Genomic DNA, 21,311 nt, shown 5'->3' on the forward strand with positions numbered 1-21,311 from the left:
CGTTAGGTTACCTAAACAAGATTGGGATGTTTAGACATAAGCAAAGCATCAAGAAGATTGTGCAGAGATCGGCAGGAATGACCTCCATCGGACAGAATGTGATCAGTGCAACTGCTGAACAACATGAACCAGTAAGTACAACAGTCTTAGTAGTACCTTGTTCGTCACGGACTTGTGAACATGGGGCTTGTCAAATTTGATGATGGCTCTGAGAACTATCAGGCATGGAAATCCTCATTCATGAACACAATTGGAGGTTTGGGCCTGACTGCCAGTGAGGAGCTCGAGTTGTTAACCAAGTGGCTGGGAAATGAGTCGGCGGAGCATCTGAGGAGAATGAAGTCAGTGACGTTAACAACCCCAAAGCAGTCCTGAAAATGGTCTGGGAAAGGTTTGAAGAGTGTTCTGGCTCCCCTGAGGTCATTGAGAGGGCATTTTTCAAGAAGATTCAAAACTCTCAAAAATTACTAACAAAGATCACCCGAAGCCGCAAGAGCTTGAAGATCTGCTGCTGGAACTGAAGTCCACCAAGGCAGTCGAGAGTTCCCTCCCGGGCCTCACCTAATGGACACAGCTCGTGAGGTAAACCCCATTGTGAAGAAGCTGTCCTACACCTTACAGGAGAAGCGGATGTCCCATGGTTCAAAGTACAAAAATGTGTGCCACATTGCCTTTCCACATTTCTTTCTTTTGAAGTTTCATCTGCAGCCAAGCAAAGATGAGGAATGACCCGAGCTTTTCCCTCCTCAGATCCAGCTCAATTCCCTCAAAGATGGAGAGGTTTACCACGTGATATGACAACTAAAGTACGCCTACAGTATATCCATGCACAAAACGGAAGTACCTTCTATGTCTGCCCCATGTTGCATGCTGCCACCCTGCACCGAAGCGAGTGCCCCAGTTACCCAGAGGGCTAGCACGGCAGAAAGATTTTGGGGACCACAACGTGTCCCATCGATTGTTGAACAGATGAAACCAGTCGAGAACATGAAATAAAAGGATACCCCTGCCTCTACTTTCCAAACACGAAAACCATTTAATAATATTCCATCACAATGAATTTAGCAGAAACACTCAATGATAATAAAACTACCCAAAGTTACACATGACATGTTTCAATGCAGTTTTGAGTTAACTTATGACCTTGAAGTTGGCAACTTATCTCATGTGCAGTACCCAGTTCTTTATAAAACCCCAGCAGGGCACAAATTTTGATGTTGGAGTCGGTTGTGTTCACGTTCGAAGCAGGCTCCGTTTCCCCGATAAGTGCACGAGTGCGCACAAAGTGATGTCCGACTGGCCAGTTGCGTTGCGAGTACCCATAGGGTGATATTCGTACCACCGAAAGCAAGCAGATGACCCCGCATCCACTACTCACCAGTAAGGACCACTCTGCACATCAGCAGTGCCGAGGAATGAGGAATAAGGAACTTGCCTTTTGTTTTTTCGATATGCCCAGAGAGGAATCATCTGCTTTGATGTCGGTGACACCAGCAGGATAGTCGTCTGCTTGGATGTCGTCTCCGGAATACCAGCAGGATAGTCTAGGGTCGTCGAGAATCTGACCAGCCAGCAGATAAGATCAATCAGCGTCCGCAGAATTACAGCTGGTTCGAGAGTTGGGGCTGTGGTCAATACGGCACTCTCAGCACCCTCATTGCTGTTGTTGCTCGATCTATAAAATGTACTTCAGCTTGGATGTGCCATGCACCCAGCTGACTTCTCTCTGGTTACATCGTATACCTTTTCTGCCTCGTATGGCTCTGTGTCAACTTTTTGTTGTCTTGGACAAGGTCGCTCCACAGCCGAGCATCGAGGAGTCTGCAATGGCTTGCCTTTAATGATGTGCAAGTGGCTTTGATCAGTATTTCCCAAAACAATTCTTCCCCCCCCCCAGTCTGTTATTCTTTTTAACTCAGCCACCCCAAAATTCCTTGAATTCAGCCCATCCCCACTTGGCAGGTGTGGGTGTTGAAGGCCAGGGTATCTGTCCGCTTCATGCGGCCACACCGACTCCGAACCACTGGTGGGACTCAAACCCACGACCTGAGGTCCACGGCCCTCATCCCTGGCTGCTCGGCCACGACACTGTTCGGTCACCACCACCACGGTGAGCCACCACAAAGGACCGTAGACCGCAGTCACCGTGATCCTGCAGAACCCTTGTCGACCACCACTCTGCCGTCGCCACGATCACCCTGTCTCCGTCCTCTTGTCTCTCACAACCACTCTGCCGTCGCCACGATTACCCGGTCTCTCCAAAAACTCCTCCTCACAACCATTCTCCTCCTCTTTTGGTGGGAGGGGCTTCTTCTCCTCGCCACTCACCTCCTGATTGGTCGGGGGGTTGTCGGACGACTCGTGACCGCCGTTGATTGGATGAGCTCACGGTGGGTGGAGGGAACCTCACCCCTATACGTGACACGATGCACGTGGGCAATGGCATTGTTGTTGTAGTTGGTGATATAGAGGATGTAGTTGTTGTCGATGTAGTTGTTGAAGATGTAAAAAAAAACTAACTGGAAAATAACTCGTAGCACACATGAAATTCCCATTAGACAGAAGGAAGGATTCGAACTATTAAGGCCCAGTCACACCTTGACGTTTTCGCCAGCTTATGCCGATTTTTGGAAAATTTGTGTAAAACGCTGGTACACGTCGAATACGTTATGGGTAAGTTTTGATATCATTGAGAGCACGCTGAAAAACACTGCCATACGTCGTAGTACGCTGGCTTTAAACGTTGTACTTTTCGGTAGTCCTCAAATTTTCCATGCTTGAAATTTTAAGACTTATGCCAGCGTATGACTCACACGTTCCGCATAACACTGGCCATAAGTTGTAGGCCATAAGTTGTAGGCCATAAGATCGTTGACACACGTTACTTGTAAGTTACTCAGAAGTCAAAACACGTCGAGGTAATGTTTAGTGTCCCCTAACTTATTTCGAACCTATGAGTAACGTGTTGGAGGCACGTTACGCGATCGTCGACACACGTTACTTGAAAGTTACTCATAAGTCGAAACATGTCAAGGTAATGGTTAGCGTCAGTGTTCCAGACTCCCTTGGGTTTTTTTTTTCTTTCTTCTTATTCGGTATGACGTTCATGTCGACACTTCGATTTCTCGTGCGGTTGTAATATAATATAATTAAAAGGCTGCCGCTCAACGATTTAAATCATAACCGCACTAGGAATTGAAGTGTCGACATGACCGTCATACCGAAGGGGGGAAAAAAAAAACCAAAAAAAAACCACGGAGTCTGGAACACTGACGCCAACCATTACCTTGACATGTTTCGACTTATGAGTAACTTTCAATTTACGTGTGTCGATGTGTGTCAACGATCGCATAACGTGCGCACAACTTATTCCCATCGCATGCGGAACGTGCGTCATACGGCAAGTACGTCGTAAAATGTTTAACACGTTTATAATTACAAGACGTACTCCACTTACTATGACGTATGATAGCGTACCTTGGCGTTTTATTCACGTATACCAAACTTACTCATACCGTATTCGACGTGCGCCAGCGTTTTAGATGCATTTTTCCGAGCTCGGCATACGCTGGGAAGATCGCCAAGGTGTGACTGCGATGTTGACACTTCCATTTCTGCACGGTTATGATTTGAATTGGTGTGCGGCAGCCTTTTAATAAGCTATGTCACGTGATCGTCGGCGCTGCTTGCAGCGCGCTATGCATAAGTTAGACTATCGTCTAACTATGCATAAGGGCATAGGTTGGGAAGGCCGACAACAGGTTCAGCATTCGTTGGTATTAGTTATCTATAACACAACGAAACGTTCTGTGTCCGTTACTAAGATGTTATGCATAACACCAAGTCGTTATGAATACGTCCGAATCTTCAAAAAAAACATCAAAAGTTCAACGTAAGCCAGCGTTTTACATACATTTTGATACGTTGCCATCGCTGGGTAAAACGTCAAGGTGTGACTGGGCCTTTAACACATACTTATCGAAATAACTGAACCATGGGGACTCTGGCTGTCTGTGTGCACAAGGTTTCCAAATCCGTAACAATATTGCTTGGCGTGAGCTTGAAAGACGCCTAAAAACACACTGGAGTTGATGACCTCATTGAACAGAATACGTTGCTGGAGTCTGAAAAGTGGAAGAAGCTCCTAACAAGGATCATCGACGTAGTGCTCTTCCTCGGTAAGAGGGGAGGGGTTGCCTTTCTGTGGATCATCACAAAGAATTGGAGATGTTCACAATGGGAATTTTCTTGGAAAACTGCAGCTTTCAGCACATTATAATTCCCTTATACAAGACCATATCACAAAGGTCCAAGTGTCACAGCAGAGAGGGGAGCGAATGCAGGCCCACAACATTTCTGCTGAATCACAAAATGAGTTTAAAGGTTTCTGTGCTCAACATGTTCATAGTTTAATACTGGATGAACGGGCAAACGTCAGGTATTTTTTCTGTTATTGTTGATGCAACACAAGATGCCAGTCACAAAGAACAAACAACATTCATCTCCAGATATCTCAGCCAAGAGCAAAGTGGATTCACTCGTCAAGAAGGTTTCTTGATGTTTGTTGATTGTTGTGAGAAGACAGGAACACAGATTCCATGATTCTCAAAACACTGGAGGAGAATAATGTTCCTTTAACTGATTGTCCTGTGCAAGGATATGACAATGGTGCAAACATGGGGGGAAAATACAATGGTGCTCAAAAACGCATCATTGAAAATAACCCCGTGTGTGTGTTGTCACCTTGTGGTTGCCATACATTGAACCGATGTGGTGCAGATTCAGCTGCTCGCTGTCCTGAAGCAGTAACATTCTTTGGAACTGTTCAGACAATCAACAACATATTCTCCAGTCGCTCTCAGAGGTGAAGCATAGTGCAAAACAAAGTCGGGTCCTCTCTGCATGGATTACCGAGCACAAGATGGACAGATCATGTTGATAGTGTTCGACCATTTGCAGATCACCTCCCTGGTATACGAGAGGCCTTGGAACAGCTCCTCACACTGAATCTCACTCCTAGAACGAGGAATGATGTCAATGGTGCCATCAAGTACGTATCTTCATTCATGTGCATCATCATGTCTGAAATCTGGCTGAAAATTCTCAGAGAAATAGACAACAGAAACCAAGTCATTCAAGCCAGAAAAGCCGCTATTGATGTTGAGGTTTCAAACTTGAATAGCCTCATCAGTGTCCTCAAGACATTTTGAAACAAGTGGCTTGATATTCTGACTGAATCAAAACTTGTAGCCAGTGCTATGAATGTTCCTGCTGACTTTTCAAAGAAGCGGAAAGTGAAGAAGAGAGCGTTTTTTTGAAGAGGAAATACATGAGGAATCATTGACCTTTGACGGAAAAACCGAAAACGAAGAGGAGGCAAAGTTCCGATGTAGTGTCTTCCATGTTGTTGTGGATTCTGTTCTGGCAGGACTCACCACCTGATTTGAGGCCATGAATGAAATAAATAACTCGTTTTGATTTCTTTGGAGCGATCGAGAGCTAAGTGAAGAAAAAACCTCCACAGCGTGCGGAAGATTCATAAATAGATACATCACTGATGTCTCAAAGGGCGGAGGAGTTCCTTGTGAGCCAACGGCCATCCATATCTGGTGCCCAACTGTGTCTGCGGAGATCCTCCTGCAGTTGGGTTACTTTTTATTAGGAGGTTGGTGGCAGGATTTGCACTCCGGCCACCGTAAAACCCTTCATTCCGCAAAATGTACGAAAAGCACAAGAAATCTGAAACCCCACTCCACGGGAGTCCTTCCTGTGCAGCTGTCCTCCGCAAAGCACCTCACAGGATGACGGGATTGGGGAAAAGCCTTCCGCCCCCCACTTTTTGAAGATAGGAGAAAAACCATGGGGTAACCTTCCTGGGTCACGTTACGGTAGTGTGTGTCAGGGTGGTGCTGAGGTGTCGTCCACCAGACGGCGGTCTCCTTGGGCGAACCTGAGGTGGCGTCTTCGGGTGGGTGACGGAAATGTCCTCTCCCTCAGAGAGGATGATCACCTGTGTCTGTTATCATCTGAGATAAAGCGTTTGGACATTGGTATTGCAGCCTTCTCTGAGGTCCGGAGACCGGATTGCGGCGAGATAATGGCGGGTGGTTACACCTACAATTGGTCTGATCGTTCTGACAGATACCAGGTCCAAGGGAGTTGCTGTAACTGTCCAAAAAGCTGACTCCAATGATAATTGAGGCAACACCGGTCAACGAGCGTGTTATGAGACGAAGGATTCATCACTCATTGGGTGTCATTCCCTGGTCTCTGGATATGCTCCAACTGAGGCGAGTGATCCCACCGTGAAGATGCATTCTATGCCACACTCGAGTCTGTGGTTGATCAGTGCCCCAGGCGAGACAATTTTCCAGTCTTGGAGAATTTCAATACATTGATTGGAACTGATAGGGAAGGTTATGAGACAAGGGTTGATCCCCATGGGTCTGGAACTGTGAACCTGCAGAGCAGTAAGTTTCTCGACTTTGCAAGAAGCCAAGGATGGAGGGTGGCTGGTTCATGGTTTGGTATTCCAATGGCTCATTGCTGGACTTGGTATTCCAATGCTGGCAGTGTGGCAAAGGAGATTGACCATGTCCTCGTTGATGTTCGCTGGAGGACAATACAGAACTGCAGGGTCTACCGGAGTGATCAGATACTCAATACTAACCACAGGCTTGTTGTTGCAACTCTGAAGTTGCAGCTGAAATCCAGGAGAATGGTACCATCCCAGCATCGGCTGGATGTTGGCAAGCTCAAGGATGAGAGGGTAGCTGAGGGGTTTGCGAACAGGCTGAGTGGAGATTTGGGGGGGGGGGGTGCCTTGGGGGATTTCTGAAGAGTTATGGGGTGCCTTCAAGACCACCGTCTGTGATGTTACAGGTAAATGTCTTGGAACTCACCGTTGGGCAAAGAAGAATTTTGTCTCTCAAGAGACACTAGATACCAGTGACCAGAGTCGCAGGGCCAGGCTGAATGGCAGAGCTGAGCTGTTCAGGGAGCTGAGGCATAAAACTGTACGTGCGCGAAGGGTGGACAAGGAGGCCTATGTGCGAGGAATCTGTGAGGGGGTAGAGCATCACATGTGGTCAAGTGATTCTCATCCTGCTTACAGGGGAATTCGCACATTGCGTTCCTCCGAGCCCATCCCTCAGAGTACTGCAGTTAGAGTGGAGGAAAGTGGGCTCGTCACAGAGGAGTCCGAAGTGAAGGCCCGCTGGGCCAGTCACTTTGAGCGGCTCTACCAGGCTGATCCACCAGCAGTCCAGTTGGATGTCAGGGGTATGACTGTTCCCATTGCTGACCCTCTAATCAACTGTGATCCACCTTCGTTTGTGGAAACACAGACTGTGGTGTACCGATTGAAATAGGTTTCAGCTCTGGGATTTCTGTCATCCATGCTGAACTTCTCAAAGCTGGTGGAAATGCTGTACTCATGTCGTTGCATGCAGTTCCGTGCTCTGTCTGGAACACATGCATCATCCCAACTGACTGTAAGAGGGACCTTGTTGTCCCTCTCTGGAAAGGAAAGGGTGATCGCCAAGACTGCAACAACTACCGAGGGGTGACGCTGCTCTCAGTGCCGGGCAAGGACTTTGCTCGAATAATTATTCATAGTGTTCGCCACCATCTGCTTGAGCACCAGCGTCCAGAGCAGTCAGGCTTTACACCAAAGAGGTCAACGATTGACCGTATCCTTGCTCTTCGGATCCTCACCGAACGCAGGCGGGAGTTTCGGCAGGGACTGCTTGCAGCCTATGTTGATCTCTGTAAAGCGTTTGATTCAATGAATCGGGATGGTCTCTGGAGGATTCTTGGTCTTCGTGGGGTGCCACCAAAACTGATCATTTCGATGTCTGAACTATACTCTGGTACTGAAAGTGCTGTGAGATGTGGTGATACCATCTCTGACTTATTTCCAGTCGTTACTGGAGTTTGTCAGGGGTGTGTACTGGCCACAACACTTTTTAGCACTTGCATGGACTGGATTCTGTGGAGGATATCGGAGACATCAAGTTGTGGTGCATCGTTTGGGAATGTCAAGATCTCTGCCCTTGATTTCGCAGATGATGCAGTCATCTTTGTAGAGACTCCAGATATCCTTTTTGGGGCCCTCGAGGTGCTGAATGAGGAGTCTAATCTGCTGGGATTACGGCTTTCCTGGGTTAAAACGAAGATCCAGACTTTCAATGACATATTTGATGCTGCTATCTTGTCTGTACTTGTTTGTGGCGAGGATGTTGAGGTCAAGGAGAGATTCACTTACCTTGGCAGTGATATTAAAGTCTCTGCTGGTTGTGGGCCAGAGGTCAACAGATATTTGGCCCGGGCCTGGGGAGTCATGGATTCACTGGATCTTGGGCGCTGCTGGTATCTGTGCAGATGGACGAAAGTCCGAGTCTTCAGGTCCTTGGTGCTTCCACAGTCTTGCTTTACGAATGTGAGACTTGGGCTCTGACTAGGGATCTGAGATGGTGACTTAATTCCTTTGGTACCAGGTCTCTTTGGAGAATCCTTGGCTGTTGCATTGTGTCCAACGAGCGGTTTCTGAAAGAGACCTAAATGAGATTTGTTACCTGCATAGTCCATGAGTGTCAACTGTGGCTGTATGGACACGTGGCCTGTTTTGCTGATGCTGATCCTGCTTTCCAGATTCTCGAAGCAAGGGAGCCTCATGAGTGGAGGAGGCCAATGGGCCAATTCTCGTTCCATATGCATGCTGTGGCTGCTGGTGGCATCAATGCTGGGGCCTGTGAGTGCAGGTTTACAAAAAATTACATCGTCAGGTTTTTCCTTTATATATTATATCTGAAACCGGATGAAGGGCGCCAGCCACTAAGTTTTGCCCCGGGGCCCATTCTGGGTCTCGGCGCCCCTGGATTGGAGGAGGATGGATGAACTGAGGGAGGAGAATGGTGTGCAGATATAATAAGCTTGACAGGAAGATTGCTGAAATGCCGGCTGAGACGGACTGGATACTTGGTGTGGATAGAGGAAGGGAGAATGGCAAAGAGAGTGGATAGGTTGAGGGAGCAAGGTAGGAGGAAGAGAGGTAGCCCACGGATGAGATGGGAGGATTGTGTGAGGAGGGATGTCAGTGAGGGGAGGAGGAGGATGTATGGAGAATAGAGAGAGTTGGCTGAGGACAGAGGAAAGAAGAGGAGTATCGTGGTCCAGGCAGGGTAGAAGCTTGGTGCCACTGGACCTCACCACTTATAAAGGGAAGAGGAGGAGAAGAAGCGGTTACCACAAACAAGTGAGGCTTGGCAGTGACGACCACCCCTTTTGCTGTGGCATTCATTTTCCACCCATTGCCTTTTTTCATTTCATCACATCAGCTTTCTTACTGGGTTTTCAACTTCATATTTTGCCATCACAGTATTATCCCAATGGCCGAGCTGCCAATGCAATGTGCAGCATGGAATATAACTTGTCGTCGAGTTTGCTAGATTTAAAATATTTTAAATAATGATGGAAACAGAGAAAAATCGAAGTATGAAATACAGAAACTCATGAAAGAATTGCAATTCATGTGTAAAAGTGAAATGCTCCATCATACAGCCACGTGTTGATCTCGTGCACTGTGATCGTTTGTCATGCAAGAAATCAGAAAGTTCGCAACCTGCAGAAGAACTATAAAAGTAGAGGGGGTGATGAAATAATATAAATCTCAAAGTCGTAGATCGTGAAGGTGACTTCTTGTGACAGATTGCTTCAGTAGGAACTATATGCAAGATTCTGAGGAGGATATGGGAAACTGGTAGTGCGTTCCCAATAGAAGAGGTCAAGGAAGAAAGCCCAAACGATCCAACTATTACGTTAAGTCCCTCAGGGCATGTTCTCCATGTGACTGATCATGATCCAGTGGAGGTCTTGTGGATGACCAAGTTGAGAGTATGGGTGTGAGTTAACACTTCATCATGAGCAGTAAGATGCACATCATCACAAGGTGTCTTATTCAATGTGGAGCTGCCCAAAAACCTTTGTGGACTTTGTGGACTTTCCCTCCCCCTCTCCCTCTCCTTAGAAAGGTTATGGGGATTTATTGGTAAAAAAAAAAAAAACATTTGGTAAATTTCCTTTGCAAGTGTCACATCCGAGTGGTTTAATTGGGAAACAAATTTTTTTTTGCAATCTTACCAGAGGCTCTCCATCCATCTTGCGAATACCGACAACTCGTACAGCCTCGCCAAGCATGATGTCCTGTGTCCCTCCACTTCCTGGGGGCCCAAATCCCTCTGATCCACAAGGCAACTGCTCGTAGCTCCGTGAGGCTACAGAGTCATGCACCTCCAGGAGGGACTGCAAAGACATAACATGGCATGACAAGTGAATTATGCTCAGTGTTGTATTTTTTTTTTTGTACTGATCTTTTTTGTTTTTTGTATTTTTTGTACTGTTATATTTTGTACTGATCATCATTCCATTGCAGTCTGGAGTAATGATGAAAATTATTCTTTCAACAAATGCTCATTGCTCCGAGGAAGGACTAGCACTCAAAGCATGAGCCACAACTCATTTCCAACGGAAGTTACCATACTCTTATCAACTTTTAGTTGAAAAAGATTATGTATTTTGTCCGCTCATGAAGACCAACACTATGGAACTTCACCTAGAATAGTGTCTTGTTGTGTGATTGAAATTAAATGGGAGATCGGATACATGCAGTTATTTACTGGGATAGATGAAAAGTTGCCATTTTTAAGCCAAAAGGAGGACAGCAATTGGAAGAGAGGTGTGGAAGCAAGACAGGAGGAACTTCTGTGAGAGCAGGGAAAGGGGATGGCCATTTTAGAGACAGGAGGCACAGACCTGGTCTTAAAGGCACAATAAAATAACCAAATCTTAGAAATATTTTTGCCATTTTCCACAACAAATTCGAAGCACAAGGCCTGTGGCTCTCACACTGCAAACAAGTCAGTGCCCTCTGTTTCTTTTTACCACCTTTTACCACCGAGTCGAGCTCCACCTGCAATCTCAGCCATTTCAACTTTTGCCAGCTCCTTCAGGACAACCACATTCTTCTAGTAACCCCCTCCTGATAAACTTCCAAACTCCGGGCTTTCTTACATCTCCACTCTTTCGTTGATGTTCTCTCCCATTTGTAAAATTGCTGTCTGAGGATGTTCAATTGCACTCTTCCCTCCAGAGCTGTTGGGATTCCCCATCTCTACCCACAATATTTTCGACCCCTATATTCCCGACCGAAACCAACCTCCTTACTTGCAGGTTAATGTGTTGGATCCCTTCCTTTCTCTCCTCTTTTCCTGTTCATTCATTCCCTTGCTTGTGCCCAACTGTGGCCCTGCTGCCCCACTGTCAGGCAGGACATTGCATTTTTTTTCCTCTGTCATCTTGCATGAACCTATGAGCTGGGCTGACAGTATGGCCTCGAATAGAGGTACGCACGCTCGCTCTAAGCAATCTAACTTGGGTTTGAATCCCAACCCAGCTAAAAACGGTCATCCCGGTGTTTCACTGGCAGGGTGATTCATTAATGGGCGGGCCCGGCCCCCGGATGAACCTTAAATGGGAATCCTGTCTGCCAGCATTAGTTGGTGGACGTTCAAGATACCACGGTGTCCTTCACGAAGAGTAGACGAGTTAGAGCCAGCAACCCTGAACAAATTCCAAATTCCTGCCCTAACCGAGAGGGGGCATTGCATCAACGGCACAGCCAGCCACTCACTCAGCCAATGATGCGACCCCACAGCCTTGTGCCGCATCCAAAAGGAGCCTGTGAGCCCAGATTTTATGCATGAGCCTAGATTTTAAGTTGAAAAAAATATATTGGGAAGCAGTAGGCAACTGTACCAGAAAGAAAGCGTGTGAGTTTGTGTCTCAAATTTGAAGGTCAAGGTCAGGAGATGATCAGGAAAATAATGAGAGGGGTGAGGGATCTCGGAGCAATAGCAACACAGGAGGTTCGAAGCAATTTTTCAATTTTCCGCTCGTTCTATGTTAATGGAACAAATAAGTAATTGCACATATGTATAAATTTCAATTATTTTCCAATAAACGATTTATTTTTGAAAGATGTTCGCATTTGGTGACTTGAAGCACGTGACTGGACGTAGATGTACAGTATTTACAAAATAAACACAAAAGGGATCAATTTTTGAAGAGTTAGGGAGAGAGCCCTGAGAAAAGAAAATGCAATTATACAATAAAGAAAAAAAAAAATGTACATTTTTTAAATTATAATTTGCTCAAACATTGTGGCGTTCCATTGATAAATAGCAATGTGAATAAAGAAGACCGTATTCGTAAATGAAGATGAACACATCTGAATAGCTGCATTAAAATACCACAATGACTCATTAAAATACATTCATCAGAACCATCTCAAGAATATAACAACACATTGTAATTATTTATTAAACAAAAATGAAAGTGTAGCAAAAAAAAAAAAAAAAAGAGTTGAATAACATCCTCCCTTCTATCAGTCGATCTCCTCATTAGTGTCCACAGTTAAGATTAAGGTGAGAACATCATTTAAAATCATCGCAAAAACCTCTTATTAAGATAAAAAAAAAGTGGATTCGGTTAAATTGTTCCCCATTTATTAAAGTATGATCAACATTGATATCAAGTAAAAATATTGTCAAGTGACGTTGAGCTTTCATAACAACGTAAAAACTTCCGTGACCCTCTCCCTGATTTAGACCGCCCTTGTAGAGTAAACGGAACAAAAATGGTTCAGTGAAAATGTTGGCCTGAGGAACATGAGGGTGTCGGTTGACGTTGCCCTGCTGTCAGCACGCAACCCGAGTCAATTTTAGGGTTGTAGATACACCGATTCATATTGCTTGGAGACCAGAGATCTACCATTTCGACATAACCATGCGTCTCAAAACAAGGAGTGTGGTTCGATGACTCGATGTTCATAAAGTGTGATTCTTGCAAAATAACGAAATTCTCAAGTACAGATTGTTCCACAAAAGATACCAAAAGAACGGGGATTACGGAAGGGACACTGGGGGATTTGAGAGAGAGGTGGAGAAGGGGATTATGGAAGGGAGACTGGGGGATTTGAGAGAGAGGTGGAGAAGGGGGATTATGGAAGGGAGACTGGGGGGTTTGAAAGATCTATAGAAGGGGGATTATTGAAGGGACAGGGGGATTTGAGACAGGTATAGAAGGGAGATTGGGGGATTTGAGATAGCGATAGAAGGGGGATTATAGAAGGGAGACTGGGGGATTTGAGACAGGTGTAGAAGGGGAATTTTAGACAGGTATAGAAGGGGGATTTGAGAGAGGTATAGAAAGGGGATTACAAAAGGGAGACTGGGGATTTGAGACAGGTATAGAAGGGAGATTATTGAAGGGACAGGGGGGGGGATTTGAGACAGCTTTGCTCCAATGATTCTCAAGTAGTACAGACTGCTCCACAGAAGATACCAATAGAACGGGGATAACGGAAGGGACACTGGGGGATTTAATAGAGAGGTGAAGAAGGGAGATTATTGAAGGGAGACTGGGGGGATTTGAAAGAGGTACAGAAGGGGGATAATTGAAAGGACAGGTGAGATTTGAGACAGGTAAAGAAGGGGGATTTGAAACAGCTCTGAATGGCAGAGCTGACCTGTTCAGGGAGCTGAGGCGTAAAACTGTACGTGCGTGAAAAGTGGAAAAGGCGGCCTATGTGCGAGGAATCTGTGAGGGGGTAGAGCAACACCTGTGGTCAAGTAATGCTCGCCCTGCTTTCAGGGCAATTCACGCATTGCATTCATCCAAGCCCATCCCTCGGTGTACTGTAGTTAGAGCAGAGGGTGGTGGGCTCTTGACAGAGGAGTCCGAAGTGAAGGCCCGCTGGGGCGGTTACTTTGAGCGGTTGTACCTGGCTGATCCACCAGCTGTCGAGTTGGACGTCAGGGGTGTTATAATCCCTGTTGCTGACCCTCCAATCAACTGTGGTCCACCTTCGTTTGTGGAAACACAGGCTGCGGTGAACCAGTTGATATGGGGTAAAGTTCCAGGGATCTGTGGCATCCATGCTGAACCTCTCAAGGTTGGTGGAAATGCTGCACTCGTGTCGTTGCATGCAGTTCTGTGCTCTGCCTGGAACACAGGCATTGTCCCAACTGACTGGAAGAGGGGCCTTGTTGTCCCTTTCTGGAAAGGAAGGGTGATCACCATGACTGCAACAACTACCGAGGGGTGACGCTGCTCTCAGTGCCAGGCAAGGTCTTTGCTCGGATAATTATTGATGGGCTTCGCCAACATCTGCTTGAGCACCAGCGTCCAGAGCAGTTAGGCTTTACACCAAAGAGGTCAACGATTGACCGTATCCTTGCTCTTTGGTTCCTCACCGAATGCAGACAAGCTGCTTTGCAGCCTATGTTGATCTCTGTAAAGCGTTTGATTCAGTGAATCGGGATGCCCTCTGGAGGATTCTTCGTCTTTGTGAGGTGCCACCGAAACTGATCGATCTGATGTCTGAACTCTACTCTGGTACTGAGAGTGCTGTGAGATATGGTGGTATTTCCAGTTGTTACTGGAGTTTGTCAGGGGTGTGTACTGGCTACCACACTTTTCAGCACTTGTAAGGACTGGATTCTGGGGTGGGTGTTGGAGAGATCAGGCTGGGGTGCATCCTTTGGGAATGTCAAGATCTCTGAGCTTGATTTCGCAGATGATGCAGTCATCTTTGCGGAGACTTTAGATATCCTTTTGGGGGCCCTTGAGGTGCTAAATGCGGAGTCGAGCCGCTGGGATTACGGGTTTCCTGGGTCAAAACTAAGTTCCAGGCTTTCAATGACATCTTGGATGCTGCTATCCTGTCTGTACTTGTTTGTAGCGAGGATGTTGAGGTCACAGAGAGATTCACTTACCTTGGGAGTGATATTCATGTCTCTGCTGGCTGTGAATCAGAGGTCAACAGACGTCTGGGTCACGTCTGGGGAGTCATGGATTCACTGGATCATGGGGTGTGGCACTGCCGGTACCTGTGTGGGAGGACGAAAGTCTGAGTCTTCAGGTCCTTGGTGCTTCCAGTCTTGCTCTATGGGTGCGAGACTTGGACTTTGACCAGGGATCTGAGACGGAGACTTAATTCCTTTGGTACCAGGTCTCTTCGGAGAATCCTTGGCTTTCGCTGGTTGGACTTTGTGTCTAACAAGCGGTTGCTGAGAGAGACTCAAATGAGATTTGTTACCTGCAGAGTCCGTGAGTGTCAGCTGCGGCTGTATGGACATGTGGCTCATTTTCCTGACGCTGATCCAGCTCACCAGATTCTCTCAGCGAGGGAATCTCGTGAGTGGAGGAGGCCAATGGGCCAACCATGTGCCTCGTGGTTGCAGCAGGTTGATCGGCATCTCAAGGATATGGGGATGGGCCAGGCGTCTGCCTGGGGGATGGCCAGACAGAGGCCCCTGGAGTTCTGGCAGAAAGTGGACACAGCGACGTGCTGCTCTTGCACATGCTGCCATACCTGACCTGATCTATACAAGGCAGACTGGGGGGATTTGAAAGAGGTATAGAAGAGAGACAGGGGGATTTGAGAGAGTTATAGAAGGGGAATTAGATAGAGGTATGGAAGGGGGATTATAGAAGGGAGACTGGGGGATTTGAGAGAGGTATGGAAGGGAGACTGGGGGATTTGAGAGAGGTATAGAAGGGAGACTGGGGGATTTGAGAGAGGTATGTAAGGGAGACTGGGGGATTTGAAAGAGGTATAGAAGAGAGACAGGGGGATTTGAGAGAGTTATAGAAGGGGAATTAGATAGAGGTATGGAAGGGGGATTATAGAAGGGAGACTGGGGGATTTGAGAGAGGAATAGAAGGGAGACTGTGGGATTTGAGAGAGGAATAGAAGGGAGACTGTGGGATTTGAGAGAGGTAGGGAAGGGAGACTGGGGGATTTGAGAGAGGTACAGAAGGGAGACTGGGGGATTTGAGAGAGGAATAGAAGGGAGACTGTGGGATTTGAGAGAGGAATAGAAGGGAGACTGTGGGATTTGAGAGAGGTAGGGAAGTATTGCACTTTCTACATCCTCAACATTACACTATTTCCCCTCTTCACTCAAAAAACCCCCCCAAGAAACACATTTTTTTTCACTCCACAACTATCTCATTCAACTTAACGTTCACGTCTTCCTGTACTCCCTTCTTTTCCCCCCTTTTCTCAATATCTCCAAACTGAATCCTCATTGAACATAAACGTTTCTTCCTTCTTCCTTTAAAAGCATTTTAAATTAATTTAAAATGCATCACCTTCTTTAAAAGATGTTGCACTTTGCATCAATCACTCAATTTCTCACTGCTCCAGCACTGATCTGACACCTTCCAACCAACAGGGGAAGCTTTGGAACTTCCACTCCACTGCGCTCTATCGCTGTCCTCCAAACAGCGATGACTCCATCTACATCCACCTCTCAGACAACATGGATCAACGTTTTCTTATTTTTTTTATGCATACCAAGTCAAGGCTCGTGTAAGAGCTAAAATACTACATATAACAAGTCAGGAGACAAAAGGGGTAGGAGACGGAAGCACAAAATAGTGGGAAACAAAGACAACAGGAGATCTGTGCAAGGAAGAGGGATGGGGTTGGGGTTACACGGGGTAAACAAGATGGGCACTGCAGGAACTTTCAAGAAGGAAAATGGGGAATTTGAAGGAGGTGTGTTTGGGGTGTATTAATGGGGTAGTAAAGATCATGGTTTTGGATGGGGGAAGATATGAGATGGTGGTAAACAGCTGTTTGGAAGACCTGGAGGGAGGAGTGGGATTGAAGAGAGTGTGGGAATTTGTTCCAGAGGCGGGAAAAAAAGAGGAATGAAAGAGTGAAGGTGAGCAGTGATTTTTGATTTTGGCAGTTTCACCAGAAGGGTTTTTTTGGCAGACCTTGAGCACCCGATAGAAATATAGGAGGGGGGCGGAACATATTACAGACAGAGCGGGGGCAGGGGGGGAGTCCGGGGAGGAGATGCTTGAAGACAGAAAGACCACCAACCTGCCTCCGGTGAGAGAGTGAGAGGCCCAAAGACTCAACCTCATCACAGGAGATACCAATGATCTTAAATGTCTTGGTTTCCACAGCGTGAAGCCGAGCTGATTGTGAGATGGGAGCACCACCCCAGAGGAGAGAGCATTACTCCATCAGGCTGTGGCCGAAAGCTTTGTGAGTGTTTAGAAGTTCAGGTGTGCCAAGGACAGACTTTGCACGATGTCGGATGCCAAGTCGACGACTGGCTTTGGAGGCCAGCTTAGAGATGTGGCTTTCCCAAGAAAGGTCATGGCAAATAGTGAGGCCCAAAAGCTTGAATGAAACGACTTCTCCATGGGGATTGTTGAGAAAGTAGAATGGGGAGGGCGGGGGCATGGGGGTCTCCAGACGGTCCTTTTGGAGAGGCATATTGAGGGTGTCAGATTTGTCAGAATTGAAAGCCATTTTGCACGTGTTGGAGCAGCTTGTGATTTTATCCAGGCCTGCAGAGAGTGAAGAGGCTGCTCCCTGCTGATCAGAGGGATGATGGATGGTACAGCAGAGGGTGGAGTCATCAGCAAAGAGATAAAGAGGATTTTCCAGAGTCTGAGGGATCATTGATGAAAACCAGAAAAAACAGAGGGCCCAGAACACTACCTTGAGGAACTCCTACCTGGACAGAAAGAGGGGATGAGAGATTGGAGGAGGTGGAGCAATGAGCTGGAAGGGAGAGGGTGGAGGAAGGAAGCAGTTTTGTGGATGTGAAGGGGGGCAGCTTTGAGAAACGGAAGTGAGGGGGGGTTTGAAAGGGAGGGGTGAGGGGGGAATTGAAGGAGAAGGGTGAGGGGGAAGAATTGAGGGAGAAAGGTGGGGGAGCTTTTGAGAAAGGTAAGGGAGAAGCTTAGAGGGGGAAGAGAGAAAAGTTTGCTTTGAAGAGGGAGGAGGTGGTTGATTTGCGAGGCAGGGGTGAGAGGGAAGCTTTGAGGGAGAGAGAGGAGACGATGAGAACAGGCACCGTAATGGGGGAGGAGGTAGAAGGGATGGGTGGGGAGAGGGGAAGGATGAGACTGGGTAGAGGTGTTGTGGAGATGGGTATGGGGTGGGGGGAGGAACAAACATTGAAGTAGTGGGAAGTGGGGGAGGCAGCATTGAGAAGGGGAAGTGGTGGGGGGGGGGTTGAAGAGGAGGGGTGAGGGGAGAGATTTGAAGGGGAGGGCGAGGGGAGAAATTTGAAGGGGAGGGGCGAGGGGGACATATGGGAGAAGACGATGAAAGGGAAGAATTGAGGGAGAACGGTGTGGGGGGAGCTTTTGGGAAAGGTGAGGAGGAATCTGGGGGAGGGGGAGTGAAGTTTGCTTTGAAGAGGGAGGAGGGGGCTGAATTGAGAGGGAAGGGTGAGAGGGAAGCTTTGAGAGGGAGGGGAGACGATGAGAGCAGGCATGGTCATGCTGGAGGAAGGAGAAGTGAGGGGTGGAGAGAGGGGAAGGATGAGACTGCGTAGTGGTCTCGTAGAGGTGGGAGCGGGTGAGGGGAGGAACAAGATTTGAGGGGGTTGGAAGAGGGGGAGATGTGATCATAGGAAAGAGAGAGCATGTGAGAGATATTGAGGAGTGTGCTGAGAGTGTGAGACAATTGTTAGGGCCCTGTCACACCTTGACGTTTTAGCCAGCGTATGGCAAGGTCTCAAAATGTATGTAAAACGCTGGCGTACGCTGAACTATTGATGTTTTTTTTTGAAAGTTTTGGGCGTATAATAACGTGTTGGACGCATGCATAACGTATTAGTAACGTACACAGAACGTTTCAATCACATATAGATAACTTATACCAACGAATGCTGAGCGTGTTTTCGGCGTTCACAACCTATGCCCAAAGATAGTCTAACTTATGCATAGCGTGCGGCATCGTATCGCCGACGATCACGTGGCGTAGGCTATTAATAGGCTGCGGCTCGAAGATTCAAATCATAACCGCACTAGACATCGAAGTGTGAAGCCACTGTCACACCTTGACGTTTTAGCCAGCGTATGCCGAAGTATGAAAAATTTGCCGAACCAAGCTGGCACACGTCGAATACGATATGGGTAAGTTTTGTATACGTTAAGAGCACGCTGGCATATGTCGTAGTATGCTGGCATACATCGACAAATTTTCAGCATGTTGAAAATTTCTCGACGTACTCGGCATATGACACACGTTCCGCATACGCTGGCCATAAGTTGTAGGCACGTTACGCGATCATTGACACACGTCGACACACGTTCCTTGTACGTTACTCATAAGTCGAAGCACGTCGAGGTAATGGTTAGCGTCAGTGTTCCAGACTCCCTGTTTGTTTGTTTTTTTCTTCGGTATGACGGTCATGTTAACACTTCGATTTCTAGTGCGGTTATGATTTAAATCGTTGAGTGGCAGCCTATTAATTATATTATATTATAACCGCACTAGAAATCGAAGTGTTAACATGACCGTCATACCGAAGAAAAAAACAAAAAACAGGGAGTCTGGAACACTGACGCTAACCATTACCTTGACGTGTTTCGACTTGTGAGTAATTTACAAGTAACATGTGTCAACGTGTCTCAACGATCGCGTAAGGTGCCTACAACACGTTACTCATAGGTTAGAAATAAGTTTCGGGTACGCTAAACATTACCTCGACGTGTTTCGACTGATGAGGTACTTACAAGTAACGTGTGTCGACATGTGTCAACGATCGCGTAATGTGCCTGCAACTTATGGCTAGCATTGTGCGGAACGTGTGAGTCATACGCTGGCATACGTCGAAAAATTTCAAGCATGGAAAATTTGTCAAACAGCTCGGCATACTACGACGTTTTAGCCAGCGTACTATGACGTATGCCAACGTGCTCTTAACGTATACAAAACTTACCCATTCGTATTTGACGTGTGCCAGCGTTTTAGAAAAAATTTTAATACGTCGGCATACACTGGCTAAAACGTCAAGGTGTGACAGGGCCTTTACAAGTAACGTGTGTCGACGTGTGCCAACAATCGCGTAACGTGCCGACAACTTATGGCCAGCATTATGCCGAACGTGTGAGTCATACGCTGGCATGCGTCGAAATTTCAAGCATGGAAAATTTGTCTAACACCTCGGCGTACTACGACGTATGCCAGCGTACTACGAAAAAAAAAGCCAGCGTACTACGACGTATGCCAGCGTGCTCTTAACGTGTACAAACTTACCCATAACATATTCGACGTGTGCCAGCGTTTTAGCCAAATATTTCATACGTCAGGCATACGCTGGCTAAATCGTCAAGGTGTTACAGGGCCTTGATGTTGGAACGGAGAACACAGATGTTTGAAAACCATACAGTTTGGGATATCAGAGAGGAAACTGTTAGTAAGGCAGAGGACAGTGGAGAGATGCTTGGATGGGGGGCAAGATGGGAAGAGTGAGGAGGGTTATAACAGGGAAGGAGTTAGGAGGAGGTAGATTTAAGGAGGTGGGATGAATTTGCACTGAGGTTGGAAAAAAAGAACAATTAATAATGGACGACGAACAAGTATTGCAAAATGGCATTTTTAAAATATGGAGGTCAGAGATTCTTTTAAATACTGTTACGGCTGTGGAAATTCGCAGAACACCATATTGGTCCTTCGTTCAGTTATTCCGGTAAGTCTGTGTTCAGTAAGATTTCCCCACCGATGTCTAAGGGATATATTCATGTGGTCAGGGCTGTGATCTTTGAGATAGTGTTTTTCTTTTACTGTCGGTATTTTGGACCAACCGCTCGCAACCACCACCTCCACCACCAACATCGCTCTCACAACCGCTTTTGTTGTATTTTATATATTTTCAGACATGAAACAGAAGCTATAGATGGGAGGGATAGAAGGAGGGTGGAGGGAAAAGTGGAGAAAACCAGAGAGTTGGTGTCAAAGCCACCCAATGCTCACCTGTTTATACATTTATTGTTTTAAAAAGACTCGTCTAATAATATTTTTTTCTAAAGAATTGCAGTGAAATCTGATCCATATAATTTTAAAGCAATATATGTATTTGTATATTGTAATCAGTAAAAAATAGTGTGGTACATAAAAACATTAGAAAGGAAATAACTTGCACCAAAAACTTTAACATTTTCACGCTCACGCTGACGCCGACGCTCACGCTCATGCCGGGGGTATTGCTATAGTTCTCTGTTCTTCGAACAGGCGAGCGAATAAAAACTGATGGTAATAAGGAGAAAATACAATAAACACGATCACGCATGTAGATGGGAAGACGGGTAGGCTTCAGGGAAACCCAATATGACAAGACCGACAAATTCCCACCAAATCAGCACAAGTTTTGAAACAAAACCAAACTAGGAATATGTAGTAAACATGGAGGCAACAAAATAACAGTCAA

General features: G+C 46.5%; 1 protein-coding gene across 6 annotated transcripts in view; it reads right to left on the reverse strand.

Moving 5' to 3' along the window:
- The window catches only part of LOC147027562 (MAGUK p55 subfamily member 2-like), a 745,773-nt gene that overhangs the window by 227,276 nt on the left and 497,186 nt on the right, over positions 1-21,311 (reverse strand). For all 6 annotated transcript variants that reach the window (XM_085877071.1, XM_085877072.1, XM_085877070.1 and 3 more), the window contains one exon: positions 10,141-10,302. In XM_085877071.1, the coding sequence (XP_085733197.1) occupies positions 10,141-10,302 (162 nt within the window). The remainder of the gene's footprint in view (positions 1-10,140; positions 10,303-21,311) is intronic.

The sequence above is a fragment of the Eptatretus burgeri genome, chromosome 4 (genome assembly GCF_056783735.1).
Source record: "Eptatretus burgeri isolate ZD-2024b chromosome 4, Ebu_testis_v1, whole genome shotgun sequence".
NCBI classification, from domain to species: domain Eukaryota; kingdom Metazoa; phylum Chordata; class Myxini; order Myxiniformes; family Myxinidae; genus Eptatretus; species Eptatretus burgeri.